General features: G+C 40.2%; 3 protein-coding genes across 7 annotated transcripts; all 3 read left to right on the forward strand.

Moving 5' to 3' along the window:
- Positions 1–6,082: 6,082 nt before the first annotated feature.
- On the forward strand, positions 6,083–10,435 carry LOC147338130 (LRRN4 C-terminal-like protein). Its single transcript, XM_086258122.1, has 2 exons — positions 6,083–6,210; positions 9,359–10,435. Exon 2 carries the CDS (start codon positions 9,361–9,363, stop codon positions 10,162–10,164), a length of 804 nt encoding a protein of 267 aa, XP_086114248.1. The 5' UTR covers positions 6,083–6,210; positions 9,359–9,360; the 3' UTR covers positions 10,165–10,435.
- Positions 10,436–10,758: 323 nt separating this feature from the next.
- LOC147338131 (thiosulfate:glutathione sulfurtransferase-like) lies at positions 10,759–12,996 on the forward strand. 2 transcript variants are annotated; one of them, XM_086258139.1, is made up of 4 exons: positions 10,759–10,877; positions 12,157–12,285; positions 12,378–12,540; positions 12,782–12,996. In XM_086258139.1, the coding sequence occupies exons 1-4, from the start codon at positions 10,865–10,867 to the stop codon at positions 12,834–12,836; spliced, it is 360 nt and encodes a 119-aa protein (XP_086114265.1). In that variant the 5' UTR covers positions 10,759–10,864; the 3' UTR covers positions 12,837–12,996. The 2 variants fall into 2 exon arrangements, with proteins under 2 accessions (XP_086114265.1, XP_086114258.1); XM_086258132.1 differs by lacking the exon at positions 10,759–10,877 and having other exon boundaries at positions 11,750–12,285.
- A 2,192-nt stretch (positions 12,997–15,188) lies between these two features.
- Positions 15,189–25,758, forward strand: top6bl (TOP6B like initiator of meiotic double strand breaks). Of its 4 annotated transcripts, none has more exons than XM_086258147.1 (14): positions 15,189–15,311; positions 15,491–15,614; positions 17,066–17,131; positions 17,211–17,332; positions 17,440–17,523; positions 17,607–17,662; positions 18,031–18,102; positions 18,190–18,385; positions 18,547–18,670; positions 23,909–24,067; positions 24,168–24,289; positions 24,586–24,696; positions 24,773–24,886; positions 25,001–25,758. In XM_086258147.1, exons 1-14 carry the CDS (start codon positions 15,291–15,293, stop codon positions 25,046–25,048), a joined length of 1,419 nt encoding a protein of 472 aa, XP_086114273.1. In that variant the 5' UTR covers positions 15,189–15,290; the 3' UTR covers positions 25,049–25,758. The 4 variants fall into 4 exon arrangements, with proteins under 4 accessions (XP_086114273.1, XP_086114284.1, XP_086114278.1 ...); XM_086258158.1 differs by having other exon boundaries at positions 24,788–24,886; XM_086258152.1 differs by having other exon boundaries at positions 18,559–18,670.
- Positions 25,759–25,952: the final 194 nt, after the last annotated feature.

Below are 25,952 nucleotides of genomic sequence, written 5' to 3' on the forward strand. Positions count from 1 at the left end.
AATAAATCTTTCAATTATTCATGAACCACAATAGTTTACATTTTCAACAACAGGCTGTTATATGCATAGCTGAACTCTGATCATCAAACTTGCTGATGGATGAATTTTTTCCACAAACACATATTTATATTAGTGCTGTAAATCTAGATTATGAGTTCTATTAATTCATCAAGGTGAGTTCAAGGTTCTTTATAATTATTTTTTTTATTGTTTAGGTCTATTGCCTTTAGGATAATGATTGGTTAGGTTTTACTTTGATTGAGCTGGGAGTGATGGATGGGGGTAATTTCATTTCACTTCTTTTACTTTAGTTATCATGGATATCTTAAACAAAGAGGAGGAAATGAGGTAGACTAGATCACATCGTCAGTTCATTTCAGCAATACTGAGTATTCTACTAAGAGCAGCACAAATTAGCAGTTCACCCAGTGAGTGTGCAAGAGGGAGGGGGTGATATAGGTCTACTAACCAAAATAATACACAACAAGGTAAGTTAGATCAATGAGAAGAGTCTGAACGACATCAAACAATATTTCAGATAGGAAGGATATCTCTTCTAATAGAAATTACTGGGCACTGTGAGAGGGGTCATGAGGAATGAGACTGGAGAACAGGATTTATCCAGAGGAGAGCTGTGTTAGTGCAAATTATCATCATTAATATTACAAAGAACAGTAATTATTTATCATCAGATTGGATCTTTTTTGTTTTGCATTCAGACATTAATCATACATGTTCACATAGTACAAAACAAAAGCCGCATTTGACAGTTAAATAAAGAAACATCACTCATTGTGTGCGCACTGCTGAGAAAAAGGGAGCCCGGTTCAGTTAGTTTCTAGTTTGTTTCATGAAAGTACCAGTATTATTGGGAAACAGACATAATTGGGCTTGACTCAACTTTCAGCCATCCATCCAACGTTCCAATCACCTACTGATTCTGATAACATCTCCGCCTCTCATTTCAAATTAAAAAACACTGCTAGAAGGACAGAACCACAACAGGCTTTCACCTGGCCTATCTATCTTAAATCCAGTAGCCTTTTAATGCTAAAAGAAGGCTTTGTGCTGCAACAAACTCTAAATCTGGCCCTCTTTGTTTCTTCTTCTTTAAAACTCCGACCTTTGAAGGTAAAACCGTTGTCTTTTAAATGACCTGCATATAACAAGAAGTTAACAACATGTTGTGAATTAAGATGCTCGTTTTGCATTTCATTGTAGTTTTGACACTGCAGGCATCTTGAATTACATTGTTAAGGAGACTAGTTTGGATTCTCATTGCATCACTCTTCTCTTTATCTGAGTCTTCATGACATATTGACCTTGTTGACATTTTTATCAAGGCCAAGGAAAGGCGGGTAGGATGAAGAAAACGCGAAGGACTTTTAGAATGTAACCTCAGTTTTATGTAGGAAACAGGTGTGGCTGACAGGTCTTATCGGAAACATGCCTGTTGGAACTTGGCTAATGGCTTTTAAAAGGGGCTCTATGCTAAAATACTTTCCCTTCCCTCTAGCACGCTCTCATCTGCTGGGGAGAAGAGTGGCTGGTTTGGGTTTTGTTTGCTTTTGGTAAACTTCCTTTCCTTCAGATACATTCATCATATACCTGCTTTCTACTGACAGCAATTCCACATGTCTACGAGCTTAATTTAATAAAATACATGCTTGTTTATTTAAGCCCCCTGTCTGTCTGGTGTCTGTATTTTGTCTGAGATTTGATCCGATTCATGACACATAAATAATTAATAAAATACGCATAGGTATTGTAAGTTCATTGGGGAATCAAATTAATAACAATACTAATTTTTTTATTTGTATAGCACCATTCAAAATTGAAAAAAGTTATTTACAGAGGGGAAAAAATTAAAAGGTTCATATAAGCCTACATGAAAGTAAAAAAAATAAAAAATAGAGCGTAAAATTTTACACACATTCAAGTTTTTTAAGAGAGAGGGAAAAAAAGGGAAAGGGAAAAAGAAAATAGAAATAAAGCCCTCTGTGTGATTTAAAAGGCCAATAAAACAAAACAAATCCAATTCAAATTTATAATTCACTCTACTGTGGCCAGATTTAGGAATGTGGGACCTCATCATCACATAGTACTGCTACATTACACTTCTGTTTCCAATTATCCTCTGGAGGATCACTGTGACTTCACGCTGACTGGGACTGCATTCTAGTTCCACGGCTATTTTAAGCTGAAAGTAGCGGTTCACACAACGTCACAGAGTCTGGTAATAACCCTACCACGAGATTCCTTTTGAGTGAAGTGGGAGGTCAAAGGTGATTGGGATTTAGCCAATAGCAGTGCTTCCTGTTTAAACAGAAATAGCTTAAATCCTCAGAGACGTATGGACTATGAGAGGGACTGGAGAATGAGTTTGATTAAGTCGCGCCAAATCAATCAGAAACTGAATACGTGAATGGGAAACTAAAGGGATGTTATTTTGATTCAATAAACATATGTTAGAGGAGATTCCCTATTTAATGAATAATTGTTGTTTTACTCAGGAAAATAATAAATAAAATAATTCCATATCAGTAGGGATTTTTTTTAACCACTACTACACCACAAGTTTAAACCATGGAGTTGTCTATGTGGTCATGGCTGTGTGTCACATACAGCAACGTGATCAAACATGTAGGAGGGAAAGAAAGGGGAATGTGCACAGGCAGGCAACTCACTATCTCAAGTAATGTGACTCAATCTTTATGGCTTCCTTTATTCCTCAGGGACCTCTGAACCACAGTTTCTATGAAAAAAAACAAAAAAAAAAACAGTCTGGCCTAAAACTGACCGCGGAAAGTAATTTAAAAAGAAAAAGCTTGGCCTCCTTAGTGATGATCTCCACCTTTAACAAAACTGCTGACCTTATCAGTACATAAGGGCATGTTAGAAAAACCAGTGAAGACAAAACAGTGACTATATCAGCTATCAGCTCAGTCTGTGCATAGTTTTCCTTCAGCCACCTGCATTTGCTTGGTTTTACCTGAGAGAAAAAGCTGAATAAGGAAGTCAAGCCATTCATCCAGGAATTACTCACCTCCCAACGATCACAAGATTTACTGAACATAGTCAGTCACTGACTCTATGCTGTATACTTTTTTGCATGTAAGTAGTTGTTCCAGAGTTGACAATGAACATGAAAAAAACAGGCAATAAATTTAATCTTTAAAAAAAAATTGGCTGATCGGCTGTAGCGTGTTAAAAATAGCAGATACTTGCTTCCATTTCCGTTCTGTCGATTCCGCTTTCCATATTTGACGAAGAGAGGAGCTCCTTCTTTATCTGACGTAATCCTACCCTCACAAGTGTGACCTCACACACACAAATAGCATACAAGCTGATGGAAGGGTCTCTGTGTTGGAGTCTGTCTAGATGTATTGTTGGCTGAGTCGTCGCTTGCAGACCTTTGAAAAAATCTTTATTGTAAGCCACTGTTTCTGTATGTTTCTTTTAATCTGACACTGTGTTCATGCAGAGTGAAATTCTTTGGCTCTCTTTATTGTTAGTGTCATAAAACACGATCTTGCTTATTTTAAAATAAAAAAAAAACAATGGAGCAAAATGCCCACGCTGAGCTGGATGAAGCAAGAAAAAACTTACTGCTGTGCTGAAAATGTGAGAGTATTTCTGTAATGAGAGAAGAATCGTTATCACAGATCCTGGACTGTCCTCAAGGATTGACTGGATGTTGAAATGAATGACTTCAACTTGATGAACCACAGAAACCTGTACCAGACAGTTTCAGGGAAACTGTTGATACTTAGCTATTTCTGACGTGGCAAACGGGGGGGTCAGACAGGGGAAGAAATGGTGGTTTCACGTAGCCAAAACAACGTGAAGACAGAATATACATATGGGGGACGACTTAAGGAGACCTTTCTAAATATGCTCTTTCCTACTGAATTTACAGTAGCTCTTCCTGAATTTTCTACTCAGTTATGACACATAAATGATACATGTTATATTCATGCTTGGTTGACTGACTAAACACAGGAGTGCAAGGAGAAAAGCTACGCTGCCTTGTTCAGAGACATAATCTGCATTTATTGCTAATGAGCAATAAATCAAGTCATTTTAAAAGCAGGTCTTAGCACTTGGCTTTGAAGAACCGCTGAAATAGTTCTTCAGTGTCTTAAATAACCCCAGGATCAGCAGTCATGTAACCACTGAAAAGCTTTGCTAACTTTTTCCCCAAATAAGATATTAAGAACCGGAAGTTCTCCCAGTATCAAGATTGTCCCTTAAAATGTCTTTGGATAAACATTAAAATACAGCTGTGACAGCAGGGAACGTTTCACAGGTCTTCATTCAAAAATTAAAGTACTCGGAAATGGAAAGTTTTCCATTTTGACATGACTAACACGATTACAGTTAATCCCGAGGACGTGAATGCGTTCATCAAATGTTTGCTTCATCCAGTAAGCACTGAGATACTACTTAAGGGTAATACCATGAATATCAAGTGACCAAAGATGTGGAATAGATGACATTTCAGAAATAATCGATATCTGACGACTCCTGGGAACGTTCATTAGGTCTAAACTGAGAAGTCATATCTGTTTCACTTGACCTGTTTGAAAGTCTGAACTTTTCAATTCAGCTTTTTAATCCTTCATCGCAGCCTTTGAACAAGGCTGTGCTGGGGAGAAAAGAACATTTGGATTCAATATTTCTTCTGCATGATAATAAAACCAAGATGTGCAACACTGTTTCATTTCCCACAACAGGCACAACCACTTGTGAAGCGCCTCTGCTCTTCTCTGAAAATGTGTTACAGAATTTCCTAACTGATGACTCAGCTAGACTCCTTTTTAACAAGCACATAGAGAGTCAAGGTCTTAAATGTGATAGTGAAGAATTTTTAAAGGTAATTAGGAGAAAGACTGTAGATGTTATGAAAGATGAAAGGCTACACCTCACTTTCAACCCTTTAGAGCTATGCGGGTCTAAATCTAAGTTTTTGTGCACAGCACACCTTTTCCCAGTGTGGATTCATATTATGTTATTTTGTGTATTCTTAAAGCTCCAACTTCAGCTTCTTCTTTTTGAGAGTTAAAGTTATAAGCAACCTGGCCCAGTAACTATGTTGTTCCACTTTGAATGACTGCATGTTTAGGTTCTTTTCTATTGTATTTTTATCTGGACAGATTTATAGCTTTCTTCAATCGTTTTGCCCTCATATGTAAACTCATACTCACTAAAACCTTAACAGATTTGCCTTCAAATCTTCTCATATTTAAACGAAATAATCATTCTAAGAAAATTCAAAGGCAATTATGACTTTTTGAACACACTGTATACTTTTTGTTTTACACACAAAGAAGCCAATCATCATCCTCCCAAACAAAGAACTGTAATGTTGTATAAAACACTCAGCGTGACTCTACTGACTAAAAACGGCCAAAGATCTTAGGAATTGTTTCTGAAATGAAGAATCCAGAGATGTCAGTGATATGAGTTGAGTGAATCTTTAACGATAAAAGGAGGCTCCTGCGCTGGTACTTTTCCTCTATTCTGTGCCACAGTGGCATTTGGAACAAGAAAGAAAAAATGTGTACTCTGCCAGCTTTATCCCATAAAAGGGTAAAAACAAAACAAACCTCCATCGTTTCTCTCCAATGTCTCACAATGAGGGGTTACAAGAGATGCAGGACAACTTTAATAAATACACCCAAGCATTCCTCACCCCCCTCCTGACTCTGAGAAGCACAAATAAACACGTAGTTAGGTGACCTTATGTGCTGTTCCCTTCCATAATAACACCTGCATATAACATGGAAAAACAGACAGCTACACCTACAGATTGTGAAAAACACTCCGAGCAACAAGCACAAGCCTGTCTCCCGCTGTTACTTAGCAAATTAATATGCTGAGCAGCACACAGACACATGGCGACTCTCCCCCTCTCCCTCGTAACGCACATTCAAACACAAATTCCAGACACGGATTAACAAAATAAAAGAGCACTGCTGGTCAGTTGGAAGAAAAACAAATGGGAAGAAGTGAAAAAAGAGTAAAAAGAGGAGGTGGGGGGAGGCCCAGAAGGGAGAGAATGATGAGGGGGTGTAGATGAGGAGGAGGAGAGAGTCTGAGAGAAACAGCTTAAGACTGAGAACAGTCGGGAGCACACGGTGAGAGCAGCCACAGTGGAAACAAAGAACTTCAGACTTGAGACTTGACACATCCATCAGCATTAAGCAGGTACTGTAGACCCATTTCAGTATTTTCTTTGCTCCATGTTTTATTTTTAGAGGTTTAGTCATAAGTATTATCGTTTAACAGCATGAAAAATGTTTTCTGACTGTTATGAATAATTTTGTAAACTGACCAGAATGAAAGCCAGCCGGCTTTTTCTACATTTTGGGTTCCCACAAAACTCCCCTGGCTTTCTGCCAGGTAACAATGGTAGTGCTGATGGGGTAGTTGTACTTGTCTTCCCGCACTCAGTATTTATTTATCTATCCGTGTTTACAGGACAGGACACTGCAGATGTTTGAGTGTACACAAGAGCATTTATGAGCTGTAAACCAAGGCAAACAGCATCCTGGTGCCTCGAATCCAGCCAAAGAATTTTATTTTATGTATTACCAGACTTAAAAAACTCTTTTATCTTTCTCTTCTTTTATATATTACCCTCCATAATGTTTGGGACAAGGATGCATTTTTCTCTGCTTGCCAGTGCCACTCTTTCCATCCATCCATTTATCCATCCATCCAGCCAGCCAGCCAGCCATTCTCTTCCACTTATCTTATCAAAGTTGGACATTGGTCCATTAGCGTAGGGATACGTTACTTATACTTGCTTCTACAGAGTCTGTAGTTGCCATTGTTCAACAACAGGAAAAAGCTAAAGGTATTATGAGAAGAATAAAACAGTTAAAGACATCAGCCCTGTAATCACAAAGGGACGATTAACCCAACGAAGACCACTGCTGAGGACAAAAGAACCCTCACTATGGTAAAGAAACAGATCTTTGGGGGCAGGTATGTGTTTGTGTTTGTCAGCGACTTCGAAGTCTTCATGAACAGAATACAGAAGCAAGATGCAAACCACTAAATGGCCACAAAAACAGGATGGCCAGACTACAGTTTAAATCTAAAAAGTACTTAAACGAGCCTGCAGAATTCTGAAAAATAAGGCGTCATGGACAGACGAGAACAAGATTAAGCTGTATCAGAGTAAGAGCGAGATCAAAGTGTGGAGGCAAAGAAGAACTGCCCAAGATCTAAAGCTTGTTTTTTAAAAATGGTGGTGAGGATGTTATGGCCACCACAGGTGCTAGCAAGCTTATCTCCTCTGACGAGGAGGAGCTTCTTCCCGCAGGCGATACGGTCTCTCAATCACACCACCACACAGTACTGACCCACACATACAGTTCTTACACACACACTGGACTTTCTGGACTTTGGTTTTGCACAACACTGGTCACTATATTCTTCATTTCCGGTTAATACTTGTACAGCTGCTGTTATTGTGTATATATTTATTTATATTTAGATTTCTTCATACATTCTTATATAGTTCTATATTGTGTATTGTGTATTTTGTTGTACAGTTATTTTATTTTCAACTTTAATTTATATATTTATCTTTATCTTATTCTTCCCAGTTAAATTTACCCTTCATTCTAATTTGTGTTGTACAGTTATTTCATTTTTAACCTTAATTTATATTCTATTCCTTCCTAGTTAAATTTACCCTTTTTAATTTTTCATATTTATTTCCTATCTTATTCATAGCCTTTTCCTTTTTTGTTTTCTTTAGGTCACGAGCAGTTGTCCAAGCATTTCACTACATATCGTACTGTGTATGACTGTGTACGTGACAAATAAAATTTGAATTTGAATTTGAAATTTGAATTTGATATGACTGCTGAGGGCAGTTGCACAATAAGATAAGATAAGATAACTCTTTATTGTCATTGCACAGTCATACATAGTACAGTAGTACAATGAAATTGGAAAAACTGTCCTACGTCGGCACTACATATAACACAACACGACACGATATGACACATCACAACGTAACAAACAACACAACACAGTATATTAACTTAGTATAAAAAAGAAGAATAAGTGTATGAATTCTGACGTGCATAGAAACCTATCTGTTATCCTGTTATCTAGACCGCAAGTCATCCTGCAACGGGATAGTAATACCAAGCATACTGCTAAGGTAACTTAAGTGTCTCAAAGCTAAAAAATAATATTAATAATTATTTTTTTATGTTCCCTCCATTACTTTTCTCCACACCTGATGGCTCTCTGAAAAGAGAGGGACTGATTATATCTGAACTCCAAAGTATTACACCGAAGAGCAGAGGAGAACTGAAAGAAAAATGTGTCTTTGTATCAAACAGCGTGGAGTTGTTTTAACAGTTAAGATGTTAACAGTTACTGTTCATCTTAACAGTACGTGTTAAGGTGCCAAAATGGAGAACAAATCTTAAAGTTTCACTATTTCACCACTGCAGAACTATTAATTGGAAATTTCAACCAAATTCAGTAACTAGCAGTGTTGGGTTAAGTTACTTTGAAAAAGTAATTCATTATAGTTACAAGTTACTTCTTCAAAAAAGTAACTGAGTTAGTAACTGAGTTGCAAGATTCTAAAAGTAATCAATTACTAGGAAAAGTAACTATTGCATTACTTTAAAAGTTTAACACTCTGGGGTCCAGGGTATAATTAGCCATTTTTTTTCACCTTTAAAAACTATTTACTTTGCCTTGTTTGGTATCATTCTTTTCAGCACAACCTCACGTGTCTGAATTTGCAGGATTTTTTTTATTTTGATAAACTGTTTTAACACAATTGATCTAAAGTCAGACAAAAAAACATACAATCAGAGTAGAAAAAGTTGTATTTTTTACTGTAACAACCACAAACATGTTTATTGAATCATATTTCATAACTTTAAATGCAAATATAAATTGTCAATTTTAAAATCCTATGCACAACGTTTGCAAACACCAGTTATTTGCATTTACCTTTTACCTTGTTTTGTTTTTTTTAATAACCATTTCAAACTATTTACATAACAATCAGGTGTTCTGCACTAAATAAGATGCCACACAAATTATTTGTGCCACTCCAAATGCAATGCCGTTACTTGTAACGCCGTTATTCCCATCACTGGTAACTAGTTCCTTTTTTTTGCTACAGTGACTGTTGCTTCAGTGCGTTTCTTATGTAATTTACTTCATCATAACTAAAGAAAATTACATAGGAATACTTTTAATATACAGAAGTAGGTTAATGAACAAGCTGTGGTTAGGTTGCATCAATCAGTCTATTTATGGTTGTAAAGTGACCAGTGACCATATTTATTCTTGTCATTTCTTTTCACAGAGATGACCTCACTTTGCAGGAACCTGGTGGCACTTCTCTTTTTTGTCTTGCCTCCCATGCATTCCCATTTCTTCACCAATGCTGCGTCTGCTTCCCCACCCATCACCCATTCACAGATCATACGCGTGCCTGACATGGGCTCAGACGGCCAGGATGATTATGACCTTATTGAATACGACACCACCACAGCTCCTACTAGGGTGGTGAACGTCCCAAAGAGACACCAGAAAAACCAGCTCTGCGAGTACGACCCCTGCTCGGAGAACCAGGTTCCCTGTGTTACACTTTCAGAGCAAACTGGGTGCCTCTGCCCTGGGATGAGTGGAGCTAATGTGCGTCCTCACTCACCACGTATCCAAGCGCTGGTTCCAGTCAGTGAGGGGAGTGACAGAGGGAAAATACAGGTGCAGTGGTGTGCTCCATCTTCAGTGGTATCTGAGTACAGAATAGTCATCGAGGGAAGGGACAGTGAAGTCCCAAAGTTTGGGGATGCGTCACGGCGGGGTTTGGTCAGATCTTTGGAAGTGGGAACTAAAGTGTGTGTGGTGGCAGTGAACAACGCAGGAAGCAGCGATCCTTCAGAGTTTTCATGTAAGCGGTATGAATTGCATGAATCTTCTGACCACACACTGATGGCCTGGATTATAGGAGGAGGAGTCGCTCTCCTTTTACTGGTTGTAATAGCAGCTCTGATCTGTGGGAAGTATAAGAAGTTTCGAAAGGGAAAGAGAGACTCTACTGATGGACTTACTAAAGTACATGTGGAACACTGTGATCTGGACAAATGCAGTTCTGTAGTGGTGTAATCAGTGACTGTAGAATTTAAACATTATTTAAACTCCTTCTTCAAGGAATGTGTAAATATGAGTGAATATGACTGTAAAGTTGAGGAATAATGTTAACAAATCATTTATTATGCTACTTTGCAGCCACCACAGTTTTATTTGCTGGCAAATTAACCTCTGTAGATCTGTGATGTTTTTTTAATCTATCAAAGACAGAATGTAAAGTAAATGTTATTTTTTTAGATAGACACTGCTGAGTGCTTTTTAAAAAATAAAATCATTTAAACGAGAACTCTATATGTTAACCTCTTTTTTTTTAGTTTCCACTTAAAGGTTGGGTTCACTTCATTCTAATAATGCGATTGTGTCTGCACTATAAGAACTGAGACTGGTTTACTTTTGATCCTTTAGGCATGTCACACTCATAATTTTTACTTGCACAAAACATTTGTAAAAAATATTTAAGCCACTAACTATACACTGTAAAACAGGCTTTTGCACAGTCACTAAACACCTCCTCTAGCTTTTACTTGGGAAACAAATGAGTAAGACTTTGATTTGATTGGCTAAGCAGTGAAGTCTCGAGGGCTAAGATCCACCTTTTACCAGTAGGTGAGCCAATGAGGTGCCACCAAACAAATGCATGCAGAAGGTGCATTATTATTCCATTATATATAATTGCTAATGCCATTCATATTTTCAACTTCACCCAACAAAGAGGATGGCGAACACAGGTGAGTCTTTAAGCCCACTCTGCAACTTTGTTAACCAGGTTAACAAACTATAAAATATTTATTGCTGTCTGAATTGAAGCACGTCTAATTTAATGGGTAACCAATTTGTAAAATAACAATTCGAAACTACAGTAGCTTAAGAAGAAGTAATAGAGTGCTTTCATAAAAATCTGAATTATATATTTTTGTAAACTTAAACTTGTTTTGGGGTCCTTCTGTTGAACTGTTTCATTTTCCCACATTTATTTCTCTTACTACTAAATATTTACATGAAGAAACCTCACTTTGTAGGATAAGAATGACTCAGCAAACAATAAATAGCTCAAACTGGAAGCTTTTAAGTCTCCCTAAGGACTTGATTGTTTTTTCTTACTCGGTTATTCGAGTAAGAAAAAACAATCAGGTTTAATAACCGCTGATAATTATCTGCATATTTTCACTGGCAGTCAGGACAGTGTACCTTTACTCCTATTTTACAGGCTCATATTCATCACACTATATGATAAGAACAAGTCAACATGCGAGTGAAATTATCTTGTAAGGAATATAGCATGAAAGGGGAGCTAAATGTCAGGTTCTTTTTCAGGCCATCTTCTACTTAAACTAAAAGCCGAATTGAGAAACGAATTATTTTAATAGCTGAACTCAACACTCTGTTTACCTTATGGTGTTTAAATAACTAGGACGATTTACATCAGCCACTTTAATAAGTACACCTTGATAGCAAGACCCCCTTTTAGCTTCAGAACTTTCTCAGTTCTTCTTGGTATCGATTCCAGTAGCTGCTATAAATAAGCTTTAGAGAATTTGGACCATGCTGAAATGACTCTTCTATTATTTAATTTTTGGTGAGCCTTGTATGCCGTGTGACAGGTTAATTAAATTTTTGAGATGATGAACAGCTGAGCAGGTGTACCTAACAAAGTGGCTGGGTCATGTACATGTATTTGAATATTATTGCTAGATTGTTGCGGCACTAACAATGAAGCAAAGATCTCTGGATCACTACATTACACATGCCAAATGACATGTAGCCACAGTGCGGTTTGCATTAGTACATCCTTCCTTATCAGCGTGTTTGCATGTACCTTTGTACAAGTAAAGCAGGTGTCATATTTCATCTAACCTTTCACGTGAACAGTAATTAGTTTCCTTTGGCAATGATCATCAATAATGCATTTTTGTGTCAGGATGATTTGTCACTTAAAACCTGTATCTAAAAAAGAAAGTGGTGTAGTTTTAATTAATTTAATGAAACGTTTTTTCTGCCATGTTCAAGGTACCAAGGATATTTCCTATGAGGAACTGAAGGCTCTTCTGGGAAAGAGCCCAAATCTCATTCTGATTGATGTCCGCAGTGAAGAGGAGGTAGCAAAAGGACATATTCCAGGATGCACCAATATCCCACGTGAGATTGTTTTTCAAGTTCTGTACGTTTTCTCTAAGTTTTCATTTGCATATTCATGTTTTATACCTTCGTCTCTTCTTTGATTCCTTCAGTTGATACAGTGGAGACTGCTTTTGCAATGAATCCAGAGGAATTCAAGGCCAAGTATGGCATAAAGAAGCCACAGCTGGATGCACCAGAGCTGGTGTTTTCCTGCCAGACGGGCAGGCGATCAGGACTGGCCATCGGCAAAGTCCAACAGCTGGGATATGTGACGTAAATAATTTATTGCTTATAATACACAATACACACACATACATGGACAAGGCCCATTAAAAAAACTCCAAGTCTTCTTCATTAACACAAAGGCAATAAGTCCTTAAGACTGTAGAGAGCCATCTTTGGTTGTTGTTGTTGTTGTTGTTTTTAAAAATGTGCAGCATTCTACTGCATGTTTATGATGTAATAATAACAGCTTTTATATTCTGACATCTTTCATCTCTGTTCTCTATTTCAGCGCATGCAATTATACTGGTGGATACAGCGAGTGGTCTAAGAAAGAAGGAAAGTGATTCACGCTAAAGGAGAGTTTCATATGTCTTCATCCAATCAGCAACTGTGAAATTTAGATGTTTTAATCTTCTGGTGATTTTTTTCACACTGTGCAATATTGAATTTTATATTTATGAATAATTACAAAGAAATTAAATTATTACATTTACTTGGAAAGAATTGTGTTGTGTTTGTTCATTTTTAAGGATGAAAAATATTGCAAGATCCCAAAAGATATAATAAATACATGCTTAATGATGTCTTTGCAAACAGAGGTGCACGTAATGAGCCTGATAAACACCACAAAATTACAGCTGTACAGTACAAAGCACCAGTGGTAGAGTGACTTTTATTGCATCATTAATAATTATTTATCATCATAAAATTAAGAGCTTTGCTAACATTATCAGAGAAAAGCGCCTTGAAAGGTTTTTGCCACCTTTCTGATTTTTAGTTTTATGCCTCTTTGTCACACTTAAATGTTTCAGATCTGCAAAAACATTTTAACATCAGGCAAAGATAACACTAAAACTAGAACTAAATACACAATACAGCTTTTAAAAGATTTCAATTATTATGGGAAAAAATATCCAAACCAAGAAGGCCCCATGTGAAGAAGCCATTGTCAGCTCTTTGTTAAATCATGAATTAACTGTGGTTAGCCACATCTTTTTGAAAAGCTGAGTTCGATTTCACTATCTACGCTATCTACACTTGGCGTGATTACTGCGAGACCTGTTGAATCAAGAAATCACTCTGTTTGACAAAGTGAAGCAGGTGAAAAGACAACAAAAAGCAACACATCATGCCATGATCTGAAACTGTTCAGACTACTTCCATCAGGAAGGAGGTTCTGCAGCATCCGGTCCCGTACCAGCAGACTGAGAGACAGCTTTTTCCATCAGGCCATCAGACTGCTGAACACTTCATAGACACCTCAGCTTCACTACTGGAACTTTAACATTATGCACTCCATACTGTACAGTAACGCCACTGTTTTGCACATGTCTCACTCTGTATATTTTATTTTATATATTTTATTTATTGTTTACTCTATTTAATTTGTAAAATATGTGTACACACACACACACACACACACACACACACGTAGAAAAATATTTAGTATACACATCCAGAAATGCATATACTATTATATATTGTACATATATTTATTAGTTTCAGATGTAGCCATTCTTGTATTTTGCTTGTTTACATTATTGTATTTTGCACAACTCTGTTGCTTGTGAAGCTCGCACACAAGAATTTCACTCACATGTGCTGTACCAATGTACCTGCACATGTGATGTGACAATAAAAGTGATTTGATTTGATTTGATTTGAAAAGACTCAAGAACAGATGATAAACAAGGTCATTCACATCGATCAGTCAGTCTAAGGCTTTAAGACTCTAGTGAACCACACTCATGAACCCAGCCTACCAAAATGACTTGAAGAGTGCATCGATGACTCATGGAGGAGGTCACAAAAGAACCCAGAACAATATCTAAAGAACTGCAAAACATTGGGGAAAATAATCTGTTGACTGATAAGACAAATGTTTAACTCTTTGAAGGCTTTCAGTCCCATTACGTCTGTCCTAAAACTAACAAACGCAGGATTGCATAAAAAAGAACATAAAACAAACCCTCCAATTTGACTGTGGTAAAATAATTCTGCAAAGAAGAGTGGCCAAAAACTCCTCCCCGGTGATGTGAAAGACTCATTTCCAGTTACTTAATTTTTCTTGCTGCCAAGGACAGAACAACCACTGAACAGATTTATACTGCACTTATCTTTTTTCACACAGAGCCAGATGGATTTGGATAGCTTTTATCATATATGAAATAATCATTTAAACAGTGTGGTGTATTACTCAGGTTATCTTTTGTTATTACTAGTATTTGATTGATGATCTGAAACAGTTAAGTGTAACAAATGTAGGGGAAAAAACTGAGAAATTACAAAGGAGGCGAGTACTTGTCACTGTATATGAACAGTTTTTTATGAAAAATAAAAATAAATAAATTACTTTCTTATGATCTAATATGCCTAAATATATAGACATTTTTACAATCAAATGTAAATGTTCCAAAACATACTTTTTAAACTACTGCCTATTATATGCTTAGATATAAATTAATTAAACTAAATTAAATCCATTAAAACTAAATAGTAAGTTAAAAAACAGTTAGCAATACAATACATACCAATAAAAACCATGTTCAAAACTGGGTAAAAAATATTATTATTATTATTATTATTATTATTATTATTATTATTATTATTACAATGAATATGATGATGATGTCAAATATTTTAAACAACTAATAAATAATAAATAATTTTCAAATTACATACAGATGCTTTCCTGGATTGGTATGGTATGAGTCAACAGCCTAATTACGGGAACAAAGTTCTGATCCCATATTAAATTAGGTTAGGTTGCTGATTTAGCACAAAGACAACAACTGAAAATGCTGAAAGAAATGCAACAGGTAATTGTTTAAGTTATAGCTATTCCTGATTCATGGTAGAAAAGAAAATGGATAAAAAGGTTTAGAGATTAATAAAGATGAAAATTACTAGCAAATTAGCAAATTACTAGCTAACGCTAACTAGCAAGTAGCGTTAGCATGCTAAGCTAGGAGTTTGTTTTTTCAAATGGCCTCTCCAGGTGCTGCGTTTGATCATGCTAATGGGAAAGCAAAGGCAAAAGCTGGGCTTAAGGACAGGAGGAGGGCTTTTGTTGCTTTTGTGGACTGACACCGAAGTTTCTACACAAAAGCTGAACTGCACTGGTGAGTCAAAGCAGCTGAGACTGCACCAAATAAAAGAGGCATAACAGGGAGACAAATGAGGATTAAGGTAGGGTTTGTTCAAATATTAAAATGACAATGTCCTTGGATAAAAGGGGTTATTTTTTTTATATTTACACACCATGTATTAGAAAAATGCAGTATTTTAATATCTACAGGTCATTTTATCAGGGACACTTAATTCAACTTCTTATTGATGCAAATGTCTGATGGCAATCAAATAGCAGCAGTTGAATTTATTTAGGTAAGTAAACATGGTCACGATGACTATGCTGAAAATCAAGATGAGCCTCAGGATAAAGAATGAGTTGGTATGATTGTTGATGCCGGCGGGGCGGGTCTGAGTATTTCTGCTGAACTGCTGGTATTTTCCCACACAGTCATCTCTATGGTTTACTGAAAACGGTCCAAAAAAAGGAAAATATGAGGTGAGTGGCAGTTGTCTTGCCCAACCTTGAAGCAGATGGGCTACAGCCACAGTAGACCACACAGGGTGCCAGCTAAGAACAAGAAATTGAGGCTACAAATCACACAGGCTTACTAAAATTAGAAGTAGAAGATTGGAAAAGATGCCTGGTCTGATGAGTCACAGTTTATCCTGCAATACTTGGGTGTTATGGTCACAATTTAGTGTAAACAGCATGAAAGCATGAATCCATCCGGTCTTGTATCATCAGTTCAGGCTGCTGGTGGTTCATTTTTTGTGGGGGGATATTTTCTTGGCACGCTTTGGGATCCTTATTGCCTATCCGGTTGTTCAGTGATGACGCGACGAATCCTACTTCCGGGTCTAAAGTAGTCTGCGTTTAATATGGCTTTTGTGTTGTTAACATGTTTAATGTTATGTATTTTCTTCTATTTGATCTCAAAAAGCTCCTAAAACAGTCAGTGATCACTGCTGACCTACCTAAAAAGTTGTGCAAATATGTACCCATAACTTGTTTTTCAAAATATTAATAAAAGGGGTGTGTCTCCAAACAGCCATCTCTTTCCTGACAATTCCCTTTGTGCATATTCTCTTACATATGATAAGTCAACATTGAAACACCTGCGGCCTTTAGTCAGGTGCGGCTAATGTATGTACAAAACAGGATTTCCCCTGATTTTAGCTTGTGCGGCTAATATTCAGGTGCGCTTTGTAGTCCGGGAAATACGGTAACTTAAAATAAAACTTCAATGGATTTTTATTGTATCAATTAAAGCTATAAATTATATCATAAATGTTAAGTCTCTACATAAATTAACTTATTCTTCAGGATATGGTGAATAACATTTTATCAATAGATGATTAATTGGTTACCAATAATTTATTACTGAACAATTACTGTTAGTGCCTCCATCTAAATTTACTGCAGCATAAAGATAACTAACAGGAAGCTAGTTGTCCCAGCAGCTCCTGGAACAAAGGCTAATGTTTTGTTGTATTGATCCAGTTAATTGCACAGTTGCAGCGGCTGGCCCCTGGTGTGCAGGGATTCAAATGGAAGCCCTCCAACCTGGTATGTACACACAAATATAGACATATACACATAACTGGAACCTCTGTGCATTACATCGTCTCTTTTCTTGCTACATCAGCCCTTGTCCATTTGAAAGAGAGCATGTGTCCCTGTGTGTGGCCATGTAATGAGCCTGACCCTGAGGAGCTGAGTGCCTTCACAGATCTGTATGGTTCCCTCAGATTGCTTCTATCTTTTCAGGTAGAAAAACAACTCAGATGAATTCTGAAATGCACTTTTCTTGTTTTTCAGTCGTAACACAAGTAGTGTGAGTCTCATGTTTTTTTAAAATAACTTGCAATGTACAGGTAAAAGACACAAGACACTGCACTTCAGAGTGGCAAGCCCATCTAGAGGCATTCCTGCGCACATTCACTTTGGCTAATGCCGGGGTATGAACAGATCTGTTTCCCCATCTCGAGTTACATGTTAAGCTTCAAGCAAAAGAAGTTTACATGTTTCTTATTTTTCATAGATACAAATCCACCTCAAACTCAAAATCAACCAGGAGGCCTCGCTGCGGGAATTTAGGTACGAGTGCATCGATGTATATCATAGCTTCTGTTTTTGAAAGCCTCCCTCTTGTTAGAGCATCTCACAATTAATGACTTTGCTTTTGGTTCATTAAGGATCTCACTTCATAAACAGAATTTAGCTAATTATTTTTGAGTAAGTTTAAAAAGTAACTGCAATATAAAAAAGTTGAAGCAAAAGAGTATTGCCGTAGATCATTGTAACTGCCTCGAGTGGTTTGTCTTGGAGTAAAAACATAAAAACAAGACAAAGGGCTGACTGTGCTAAACCCTCTTGAGTGGAGTCTGGATTGTAAATTAAAAAGGAATGGAAATATCCGTCTCTGTTTTATGAACTGCTGACATAGTCATCTTGCGTTCTTGCAGTGTCAAGGTCAAGAGAAGAGTTGCACTGGCGGACCAACTGTTACTGACCCTGGACGTCACCTGTTCTGTACCGTCAGTAATGCCGCTTTTAAAGGTTTGACCGGAATAAGTGCCTTCTATTGATCCGTCTGATTTTCTCTTCTCCCCTTGAATTTAAAGGCCTCCGTGCTGTGTGAAGAAAGGGTGCTGGTGTGTGAGAGGACACCCTGCTATAGGAGGCAGGGTGCCACTCAGCATCCCACCACAAACCATGGAGCAGGGCCTCTTTGGGGATCTGAGTGTTCAGGTGGTTACACTCCTGACCCCCTGTCTGCTGCCATATCCCAATGTGGCAACAGAACTTACTCACATACAAATATCCTTTTCATGTTTTATCATACATCTGTACCACACAGTCTCATTTCCTGTCATGGTAGGCAAAGGAATTGAAAAGAAGGAAATTCAGACTAGGGCCTGACTCATTTCAGGGGTATTTGGGCATCTGATTTGGATTAGTCTTCCTTGACATGTTTCCATGTGTTGGTATACAACCCCAGTAACATTCCTGTCACTGGGCCCTCTGGCTTCTTTCAAAAACTTCCTGCTGTTCTGGACTGTCAAGAGCTGGGACTATATAGACTTTACTGCTCTTCTTTCAAAGGTAATCACTGATGGGAACAGCATGTTCTGATGTTCAGGGTGTATTTTAATTCTTTTTGCTGAGAGGTTTGATTTCCCAATAAAAAGAGTGTAAAACGAACCTGATGTAGGTCCAAAGTCCGGAACAGTTAATCCTGTCCTTACAGGACATTAAGACATTGAAACAATTAGAACTTGGATTTGTTACCTTTGTTGAAGAAAACTAATTTCAACCACCTGCGTGGGTTTATGAGAGAATGAGCCCAAGCCTGAGGCTGCTAATTAAGACTTTTATGGATCTCATAAGCCCAACATTTGAATGGGAAAGGCAAAACCAAACAGAACAATGGACGCAGAACATATAACATAAACAAAAGCATTAAGCACTAAAAGAAAATGGACTCTAGAATTTACTTTCTGTCACAACACAGTGGTTGTCCCTGCACTCTAAAAACCTGCCTCGTGAGAATGGGGTTCATCTGCAACTAATTTGCACTTGACATTTATTTCCAATACAAGATTTAGTGCTTCAGTCACTCTGCAAAATATTCTCATAGCAGCGACTCCAGTTGTGGATAAAGGGTTTGACCTAACTGTCTGTCTTACCCATGAATTACTGTGCTTTTCTTAAAGTAATATACTTAAAAGTTTGTTTGTTTGTTTTTTCAGAAGGATTTACATAATTTTTCATGCTAATAGCTTTTGGGATGAGCAGTGTTTCATTTTTGTTTCATTGATATTGTCACAGTGACAGTGCAAAAAGCATGTGGAATGTGAACTGTGTGCAACGTGCAGACTGAATGTTTGACTTGATGGCAGTGCCAGATAAAAAGATAGGACAACCAGAGTTGCTGCAAATCTATCAGGACCTGTTTTGTTGCAAAATATTCAGCAGTTGACAAGACACATCCACAAGACCGCCAGTGCCATGCAAGGAAAAGTCTGTCCCATCAGAGTTACAAAAAGCTTTTAGTAACATCCCCTGCAATTAAACCCATCAAGTTTTTCGGGTTTAAATTTGGACCAAACTGATGGACATACAGACAGCAGCATTATAGTTTCCCAAAATGTATTTTGCAAATTAGTTCTATATGGCATATTTGAACAGATAAGATCATTTGACTCGCAGAGTAATAGTCTTATAAATATTATATGGTTTCTCCTGTCAATGAGTACCTAACAAGCAGGACGCTCTTCTCTAAAAAAGACCAAACTGTCTTCTTGTGTCCAGACAGCAGTCCAGTAAAATGAGCCTAATTTAAGTCTTTATTAACCATTTACTCCTCCTTGAATCGCTACCTTATCGTGGTGGAGGGGTTTGTGTGTCACAGGGATCCCAGGGGCTATGTTGTCTGGGGGCTTTTGCCCCCTGGTAGGGTCTCCCATGGCAAATTGGCCCTGGGTGAGGGACCAGACAAAGAGCGATTCATAAGACCCTTATGAAAAGGAAACCGAGGGAACAGTTTACCCTGCCCGGGATAGGGTTACCGGGGCCTCGCCCTGGAGCCAGGCCCGGGGAGGGTGCCCGAGGGCGAGCGTCTGGTGGCCGGGCCTTAGTCCATGGGGCCCGGCCGGGCACAGCCCGAAGAGGAGACATGGGCCCATCCTCCCGCAGGCCCACCACCCGCAGGAGGCGCCATAGGGGTCGGGTGCATTGTGTGCCGGGTGGCGGCCAGGAGCGGAGGCCCTGGCGGACTGACCCCCGGCTGCCAAGACTGGCAATAGGGACATGGAATGTCACCTCTCTGGTGGGGAAGGAGCCTGAGTTAGTGCGTGAGGTTGAGAGGTACCGGCTAGATATAGTTGGGCTCACCTCTACGCATGGCTTGGGCTCTGGAACCAGTCTCCTGGAGAGGGGCTGGACTCTGTCTCAGTCTGGAGTTGCCCTTGGTGAGAGGCGGCGGGCTGGGGTGGGTATCCTAATATCCCCTCGGCTTGCTGCCGGTACGTTGGGGTTTTTCCCGGTGGACGAGAGGGTTTGTTCCCTGCGCCTTAGGGTCGGGGAACGGGTCCTGACTGTCATCTGCGCTTATGCGCCGAGTGGCAGTTCAGAGTACCCAGCCTTCTTAGAGTCCCTGGGGGGTGGTGCTGGAGGGTGCTCCACCTGGAGACTCTGTTGTCCTGCTGGGAGACTTCAATGCTCACGTGGGTAACGACAGCGAGACCTGGAGGGGCGTGATTGGGAGGAACGGCCTCCCTGATCTGAACCCGAGCGGTGCTCTGTTACTGGACTTCTGTGCTAATCACAGTTTGGCCATAACGAACACCCTGTTCGAACATAAGAGTGTCCATAAGTGCACGTGGCACCAGGACGCTCTAGGCCGTAGGTCGATGATCGATTTTGTAATCGTATCAGCAGACCTGCGACCATATGTTCTGGACACTCGGGTAAAGAGAGGGGCTGAGCTGTCAACTGATCACCACCTGGTGGTGAGTTGGATCAGGTGGCGGGGGAAGACGCTGGACAGACCTGGTGTCCGCGAGATCTTCAACGCACACCTCCGGCAGAGCTTCAACAGCATTCCGAGGGAGACTGGGGACATTGAGTCCGAATGGACCATGTTCAGCGTCTCCATTGCCGAAGCTGCTGCATTGAGCTGCGGCCGCAAGGTGGTTGGTGCCTGCCGTGGTGGTAATCCCCGAACCAAATGGTGGACACCAGAGGTGAAGGGAGCCACTAGGCTGAAGAAGGAGTCCTATCGGGCTTGGTTAGCCTGTGGGACTCCGGAGGCAGCCGACAGGTATCGACAGGCCAAGCGGAATGCGGCTCGGGCAGTGGCTGAAGCAAAAACTCGGGTGTGGGAGGAGTTCGGAGAGGCGATGGAAAAAGACTTTCGGACTGCCTCGAAGAGATTCTGGCAAACCGTCAGACGTCTCAGGAGGGGAAAGCGGTGCTCTACCTGCACTGTGTATAGTGCTGGCGGAGCGCTGCTGACGTCGACTGAGAAAATTGTCAGGCGGTGGAAGGAATACTTCGAGGACCTCCTTAATCCCACTGACACGTCTTCCGAGGAGGAAGCAGAGTCTGGGGATGAGGGGAATGACCCGCCAATTTCCGGGGGCGAGGTCACTGAGGCAGTTAAACAACTCCTTGGTGGCAGAGCCCCTGGTGTTGATGAGATCCGCCCCGAGTTCCTGAAGGCTCTGGACGTTGTAGGGCTGTCCTGGTTGACACGCCTCTGCAATGTTGCGTGGAGATCAGGGGCAGTACCTTCGGACTGGCAGACCGGGGTGGTGGTCCCCATCTTTAAGAAAGGGGACCGGAGGGTGTGTTCCAACTACAGGGGGATCACACTCCTCAGCCTCCCTGGGAAAGTCTATGCCAGGGTGCTGGAAAGGAGAGTTCGTCCGTTAGTCGAACCTCGGATACAGGAGGAACAATGCGGTTTTCGTCCTGGTCGCGGAACACTGGACCAGCTCTTTATCCTCTCCAGGATACTTGAGGGTGCATGGGAGTTTGCCCAACCAGTCTACATGTGTTTTGTGGACTTGGAGAAGGCATTCGACCGTGTCCCTCGGGGTGTCCTGTGGGAGGTGTTGCGGGAATATGGGGTGTCTGGCCCATTGCTACGGGCCATTCGATCCCTATACAACCGTTGCAAGAGCTTGGTTCGCATTGCCGGCAATAAGTCGGACTCGTTCCCGGTGGGTGAGGGGCTCCGCCAGGGCTGCCCTTTGTCTCCGGTTCTGTTCATAATTTTTATGGACAGGATTTCTAGGCGCAGCCAAGTGGCGGAGGGCTTTCGCTTTGGTGGCCTCAGAATCTCATCTCTGATTTTTGCAGATGATGTGGTTCTGTTGGCTTCATAGGGTGAGGGCCTCCAGCTCGCACTGGAACGGTTCGCAGCGGGAATGAGGATCAGCACCTCCAAATCTGAGGCCATGGTTCTCAGCCGGAAAAGGGTGGAGTGCCCACTCCGGGTCGGGGATGAGTTCCTGCCCCAAGTGGAGGAGTTCAAGTATCTCGGGGTCTTGTTCGCGAGTGATGGGAGAAGGGAGCCGGAGATCGACAGACGGATTGGGGCTGCAGCTGCAGTAATGCGGACGCTGCACCGGTCCGTCGTGGTGAAGAGGGAGCTGAGTGTAAAAGCGAGGCTCTCAATTTACCGGTCGATCTACGTCCCTACCCTCACCTATGGCCACGAGCTGTGGGTAGTGACCGAAAGAACGAGATCGCGGATACAAGCGGCAGAAATGAGCTTCCTCCGAAGGGTGGCTGGCCTCTCCCTTAGAGATAAGGTGAGAAGTTCGGCCATCCGGGAGGGGCTCAGAGTAGAGCAGCTGCTGCTCCACATCGAAAGGAGCCAGCTGAGGTGGTTCGGGCATCTGACAAGGATGCCCCCTGGGCGCCTCCTGGGTGAGGTGTTCCAGGCATGTCCCACCGGGAGGAGGCCCCGGGGCAGACCCAGGACACGCTGGAGAGATTATATCTCTCGGCTGGCCTGGGAACGCCTTGGTATTCCCCCGGATAAGCTGGAGGAGGTGGCTGGGGAGAGGGAGGTCTGGGCCTCTTTGCTTAGGCTGCTGCCCCCGCGACCCGGCCCCGGACAAAGCGGATGAGGATGGATGGATGGATTAACCATTTAGTCATTTAGATTTTATTTTAAGCAGTAGTAGCAGGTATTTAAAACCTTACCCTAAAGAGAGCTATCAAAAAGAAACACATTAGTCTGGAAGCTACATTTTAAAAAGACTTAACAGTCGCTGTTTTGCACACAAGGCAGACTGGAGCAGTGTGATTAAACGCACTCATGTGGTGATAACAGTCAAAAGGCGGCCCTTTTATCAGAAACTGCTCTTTCACAATAAGTGTCTCCCCCTGTGTATACAATAAATCATAACTACAAACAAAACCGACAGTCTGTATTAATCAGCAGTAGTCTATCCATTCACATTTACACAATGAAACCTGAAAACGCCCCGTAATCTATTCTGCTTCACACTGTCTCTGACTATTTCCATCTTCCATCAACATTTATCTTATTTAAGAAGTTTGATTTGGGATGAAAAGAAACACGTTTGACACGCTATTTTTTAATGCTGACATAAAAGGCTGCAATAAATAAATAAATGCCCTGCCCAACCCAGAGGTGTGTCTTTAATTGCCAGCATGCTAGATACGTGTTATGCTGGTTGTAACCCATGTGTGGCTTCATGCGAACACTGTTTTCTTCTTAAAATTCTTATCTCAAGTAACTCCCACTGTATCCATCTTATTATTTTCTTTACTTTGGCATAAATGTTTCAACATCCCCTGCAGATCTTGTGTATAGCGGCGGGACTGTGTACACAGTAGAGAAAGACAGCTGGGATGATCCAGAGCAGGAATCAAGTCTTCCCACAGTGCAGCAGAGTCTCCTGCTTTTCTTCTTCTTACAGCATAGTGACCCCTTCACCTCCCAGCTCACTGATCTTATGGGTGAGGAACCGCAGCGGCATGTACAGTCACAAAACCCTACACTGTAGACAGCCTGCCTTTCAGTTTTCCAATCCAAACATGCAAATTGTTGATCATTCAGCCACCGAGATGTTGATAGAGCTCCACCTGGAGGACATTCTGAACAACAACAGGCAGGCCCTCGTAGCAGACGTGCAGACTGAGCTGAGGAACACACTGAAATCACAAAATCACAGAAAAAAGGCATGACAAAGACATACACGCACATGCACAAACACACTAAGTGTCCTACTTCTTTTACTTAAGAGTTTTTAGTCCTGTAATGATAACTATTGCAGTCCATTATCAGAAAATGAATCAGCAACAGTTTTGATCATTGACAGCTTTTCTCTCTTTTCACTAACTATGGATTGAATTGGTTATGCAATTAAGCATTACCCTATACTCGGGTAGATTGTGATGGTTGTTTTACATTCATTTCCAACAGTTATTGACACCAGAAAAAAAAGTAATTATGTATGTTTGTGTGTATCCTTAAGCAACAAGAGAAGCTGCATGCAGCTGCTGAGGTGATTCTCGGTTCGTCCATGAGTATCGTGAGCAGCAGCAGTAGCATGGACTTCAGAAATGCCTGTCTGAACCGCATGAAGGTGTGGAAAAACTGCTTGTCTCATGGTGTGAAGCAGAACCTGAATACTGTATTCAGAGGCGTTGACAACATGTTAGGTTTGTGTTTGTCAGGTACATGACACACATGAGTTGGCAGCCTCGCTCCGTGAATCACTGTGGAGAGTGACATCGTGGAAATTCGTTCCCAAGGCAAAGTGCTTTTCTACTAAGGTGAGTGAGACGCTTTGTTTCCGCCAGCACCACCCAGTTCCTATAGCAGCTCCTCATTACCACTGTACCTCTTACACTGAACCACAATTTGATGCAATGTCATTGTTTTAACAGATGGAAGTACATCCTGAAAACGATGAGCCCACCACAGCAGAAATCTGAGAATCTCTGTGTTTATCTTAAGAGTTCTGTTATGGTTAAAGGCTGCGGAGGCAGCAGAAGAAGGGTTTGAATGTGTTTAAAAAATTTAAAGTGCTGCCAAAAGCAACATCTGTTTAACCCATAATTTATAAGTACAGTTGTTGTTATAGCTTGGTTGCACTGGTTTATTTTTGTAATAATATTCCAAATTGATCTCAGTTTTTTTCTTATCAATGGTTATACCCATAGAAAAATGTCTGTACCATATATCTATTTAGGATGTGAGGTGAAAGAGCCTCTCTTTTTACCTACATCACCATGGTAACCTGGAAAAAAAGCCGTAAAATCAGAGGCAGTGATACCTTTATATTCGTCACAGATAGCCAGAAGAATGCCCATGAGATCTTTGATGAGTATCTGTTGTTGAGATATCTCCCTAAACTGACAAGACTGAACCCTGAAATAGCCCCAGTTCAGATACTCTTCCGTGAAACATTGGCATTCATCACCAAGAACTGTGCAATCAATACAATCAATTTCACTTTGATCTGGTGGCAAACAAAAGTGATTTTCACATCTTTTGGCTATGCGCCAGTACATTTGAATATTTAAAATTTGTAAAATGTAAAGTTTCAGAGCTCTAACATGCATCCATCCTATTAGAAATAAACAACAGCATTAAAATAATTAACTTGAGTTCAAATGTTTATTTTACCACTTTGTGTGCTAAATGCAAGATTAAAAATTATCTGTTGAATTAATTTCCTGTCTTATTTCTAATAGTTTTGAATTTTACTTGTATTCTTTATAGAATTTGGTCACTATATTATCATTATCTGATATCATAGTCATATGAGCAACCTCAACAAGTAATACAATTTGAAATATTTTCTAAATTTGAAAAAACAACACATTAATGATCATA

This window comes from Aulonocara sp. 'chitande type north' Nkhata Bay, linkage group LG2, assembly GCF_057382095.1.
Source record: "Aulonocara sp. 'chitande type north' Nkhata Bay isolate Kocher_YH1m ecotype deep benthic linkage group LG2, A_spYH_male_GT1.1, whole genome shotgun sequence".
NCBI classification, from domain to species: Eukaryota; Metazoa; Chordata; class Actinopteri; order Cichliformes; family Cichlidae; genus Aulonocara; species Aulonocara sp. 'chitande type north' Nkhata Bay.

What these genes read in the sequence shown, in the direction of transcription:
- LOC147338130 (XM_086258122.1), top strand. Translation starts at nt 9,361, where the DNA reads ATGACCTCACTTTGCAGGAACCTGGTGGCACTTCTCTTTTTTGTCTTG.
- LOC147338131 (XM_086258132.1), top strand. Translation starts at nt 12,051, where the DNA reads ATGCATTTTTGTGTCAGGATGATTTGTCACTTAAAACCTGTATCTAAA. An exon ending in AGGATGCACCAATATCCCAC is followed by an intron (nt 12,286 to 12,377) that starts GTGAGATTGTTT and finishes TGATTCCTTCAG; the next exon opens with TTGATACAGTGGAGACTGCT. An exon ending in CAACAGCTGGGATATGTGAC is followed by an intron (nt 12,541 to 12,781) that starts GTAAATAATTTA and finishes TCTCTATTTCAG; the next exon opens with CGCATGCAATTATACTGGTG.
- top6bl (XM_086258147.1), top strand. Translation starts at nt 15,291, where the DNA reads ATGCTGAAAGAAATGCAACAG. An exon ending in CAGAACTTACTCACATACAA is followed by an intron (nt 18,386 to 18,546) that starts ATATCCTTTTCA and finishes ACATGTTTCCAT; the next exon opens with GTGTTGGTATACAACCCCAG. An exon ending in TTACTGCTCTTCTTTCAAAG is followed by an intron (nt 18,671 to 23,908) that starts GTAATCACTGAT and finishes CATCCCCTGCAG; the next exon opens with ATCTTGTGTATAGCGGCGGG.